The following is a 3,757-nucleotide window of genomic DNA, read 5'->3' as shown; positions in this document are numbered from 1 at the left end:
CCTTGTGCCTGGCATGTCAAGTTGTCATTCAATCTAACCATTGTTTTAGAGGGCAAACCCATAGAATTGGATGCACAAAACAGGGTACTGTTCTCCTCAGGTATGGATCCAATACGAACAATCACGGGTGAATTCATGACTGGCCAACTTTGGAATGGTGGGGCCGCCTCGGTAACAATAGAAACAAATTGAATCAAAGGCTGGTCATACGGTGGATTGACAGTAAAGTTATATCGAGGGAGACCCGCAGTGCTGTCACCATCCAATACCACATCCGTACTTTTCCCTGCGTTGAGTTGTACCGTGTACGCCTTGGGCGCCAAAGGGGACTTTGTCTCTATGACACATGTAATATTCACATTTGGATTGCTCTGACCAGGACTCAGTAGAGATCGTTCAATGATTCCTACGGGAACACACGTGACAACCGCCATAACTTCTTTTCTTCCATCCTTTGTCACAACGAGATTCGGAAGGCTCGCAACAAGACGTACTCCCCCGCGCAAGGTAAACTCCGCCTCCATAACATATGTTCCCACGGTAGAGATTGTAATTTCAAAGAAGTAAAATACACTGAATTCTTCCTGTGTGTAAACTGCACCTCCAGAAAGAAGTTCATCGGCAGCCGTTCCATTCTCCAAATTTAGGTGCATCACAACCGTGGCTCCTGGATCAGACGTCGGTTCTCCGGAGGCATTTATGAGAGCCACAACCGGTTGCGGGGAACAGGCTGACAACGCCGAGCAACTTGGCCTGACTGTGAACCTTGCCCCAGTGGCTGTTCTCACAGAGACGCTGAGATAATTTGGCAACAGTATCGGTGTAAAACCCGGTTTTGTGTAACAGACTGCATAAGTGCCCGGGTTCGTGACCACCGTAACGTAAAGACTGGTGGTGCCATCGGGACTGGCACTTGACACCGCCGTGTATTTCCCATGTGCACAGATGTCACTTTCTGCAACAGTGTCTGGATGGAGAAAAACCAACGCCGCCTCATCGCTTGCACGCAAACCACTCCCTCGGAACTCCAGTTCTATTGGCGTATCCGTCAGTGCAACAGAGACCACCGTAAAACTCAGCACCGTGAGATCCACCTCAAAAGAATTGGGTGTAATAAGAACCATGGGTCCCGTGGACGCCACCGCCTGGAAACACAACACGTAACTGCCAGGGCTCTCAAATACCAGGTGATAAACCATGTCACGAAGACCATATCCCGACTTAGAGGCTTCCGCCGTAACACGTGGAGTATAGGTTGAATTGGTACATATATCGGCAGGTATGGATCCAGTTGCCGAAGCACCAACTGCCACGAGCTGATCGTCCTGCGACAAACCACGTCCTTGTAAAATAACGGCGGCGGCTGTGCCTACTACAGGTGCCACTGGGAAAACAACAGATGCCACATTTGTTAACTGAACCACCGGTCCGGCTCGTGATAGGGGCGGAAAAATGGTTGGAAGCGCGGCACCTTCAGAGAGATAACAAAGGGCGTAAGATGCCACAACATTCAACCGGGTTTTCCACACGTTGCTTTGATTCACTTGCGGCTGTAGTACAATGCGATCCCCTCCAGTCATCGTCGCTATACATGCCAGTGCGACCTCTTTCATGGTGGTGTCTTGAGTGATGTTGATAGGAGTGAGCCAAAGTTCTTCCATCGCCCCTGCTACATTACCCAATCGACGTACAAGGTGAATCTCCGCCTCTTCAGAGGTGTAAACAGTGTTAGGCGTCATAAACCAATCGGAAGGATTGGGTGCTGACGCCAACACCGTGCCAACTATTCGGGCACACTCCTCGGTGGCGTTTTCACCGCAGGGGCCCACTCGGTGAGAGTAGCAGATATAAAATGTACCTTCTAATTCAACGGCGGTGGTGACAACAATTTGGTCACCTTCAGTAACAAAGCTTATAAATATTTCGCTAGAAGACGCCGGCGCGGTCAGTCCAACACAGTCGTCCGAATTTGCCACAAGCACAACGTAGTCAAGCGGTGTGGGAATGACAGCGAGACCAAACCGAAACAGCTGAAGTGCCATCGCGGGGACGGGCTCTTTCAATACGGGAGGTACCCCCTCCACGACCTGCATCACAGACTCTGACAACATTGTAATCACCCCTTCAGCGTAATAGCAGAGTGAGACTATGACACCATCACCTGTTGGAGACCCTGTACGAAGTAAGGCCACGCCATTCCGAACAACGGCAACGCCATGAGGGAATTGAGTAATTGATGGCTCTGGTGTCACATAATACGGGAAGTTATTGCATTGATGCACGCTGTAAAAAACAATGCCCCCTTCCACGGGCGCCGTTCTCGCGTCAATGGTCCAAATATTCATCTCGCCATCCCAAAGCGTTTTCACATTTTTCGCCGGTATCGCACCACATGGGTTAGCCGCACCCACCACCAACGCATCTCCACCCATGACTTTGAATTGTCCACCGTTAAGTTTGTAGCATACCCAGTAAAAACCCACAGCAGGAGGAGTGAAGCGAACAACCTGTACCGAAAGTGTACCATTGGCAGTTAATGGATAGTTCACCACACTCGTTTCCTGCGCTATTGTCTGGCACGCTGCATCTGTCTGAGGGTTTCTGGTGGGTATAAACCTTACCTGATCGCTCTTTTCCGCAACTGGATCTGCAATGAGACCAAACCCCCAAAATATAGCACTGACGAGTTGGTTGGCTCGTAGGAATGTCGCGGCGGGATGCGTCGTGTAGTTCCATGGATTGCGCCCAATCACCACAGTTTCAAAGCCCCAAACAATAACGTTGCCGTTGGATTTCCAGTAACATAACGTATGGTTCCCAATTGTTCCTGCCGCAAGCTGGAATAACAGATTCCTGGGCAACAAATCCGTGCGGGACGGAGAGGTGATAATGACATCTGCGTCATGGCCTGGTACAAGGCAGGAGAGATCGCCGGTGTAAAATGCAACGCGATCACCTTCCGACAAAGAGGGTGAGTCCTCTGACGCAGTGAAGTTGAGTGTGAAGAGTTCACCTTCCACGGCGTTTCCTGGGGTCTGGACAACTTCTGCAGGATCACGCGAGCCAATGAACAGTTCACCATAAACACGTGTCCAAACGGTATCTGCTGCGAGTTTATAACAAAAAATAAATTCTCCTCTGATGGTGCTGCTCATGTTGAGCATCGTCGTTGTGCTTGTGGCGTTTGTCACGGTCCATCCATCTGCTGTACCGGGAATGGCGTCTCCGGTGTCTAATGCACGCGATACTACTTCACTCGGTGGGACGGATGCATCTGTACACAATTCAGACTTTTTAATGATCTTCACGCGATCCATCGCACCAAGTGAACTTCCTCTGAATAAAATTTGATTCAGCTGCTGCACCCTCGCAGGCCCATTCAACACAGTGAAGCTAAATGGGTTCGCTGGCTGGAGCAAAAAAACATTCCCTGGTACTTCGCTCCATGATCCATCCTCTAACCGATAACAGACACGAACTTGGGAAGCACCTCGGCTAGCAGGATTCTGCGCGGCGAAGAAAACCCAAATATTGGTAATCTCTGCTGTACCACCAACAACCTCTCCAGCATTATCGGGAAGATTCCAACAGGAAAAGAGATTCACCTGGGCCACAGCACGGTCACCACCGGGTGTCAGCGGGAGGGCATCTCTGTCTCGCGTGTTTCGGAAAAACGTCACGTGTAATAATTGTCCACGACGTGGCTGTGGCGGGGCGATAGTAAACGAAGCAGGGTTGTATCCACTGACTAGAAATG

General features: G+C 50.3%; 1 protein-coding gene across 1 annotated transcript, besides 1 other annotated feature; it reads right to left on the bottom strand.

The window, feature by feature from the left end:
* On the bottom strand, window positions 1-3,757 carry Tc00.1047053507619.10 (hypothetical protein, conserved; the record flags this gene model as incomplete). Its single annotated transcript, XM_798028.1, has 1 exon — window positions 1-3,757. A coding segment is annotated over one exon (3,757 nt), but the record flags the coding sequence as incomplete, so codon positions are not given.
* Window positions 1-3,757: a sequence feature (heterozygous, non-Esmeraldo-like haplotype).

Source organism: Trypanosoma cruzi, genomic scaffold (genome assembly GCF_000209065.1).
Source record: "Trypanosoma cruzi strain CL Brener 1047053516273 genomic scaffold, whole genome shotgun sequence".
NCBI classification, from domain to species: Eukaryota; Euglenozoa; class Kinetoplastea; order Trypanosomatida; family Trypanosomatidae; genus Trypanosoma; species Trypanosoma cruzi.
This window is presented reverse-complemented; position numbering and strand designations above follow the sequence as displayed.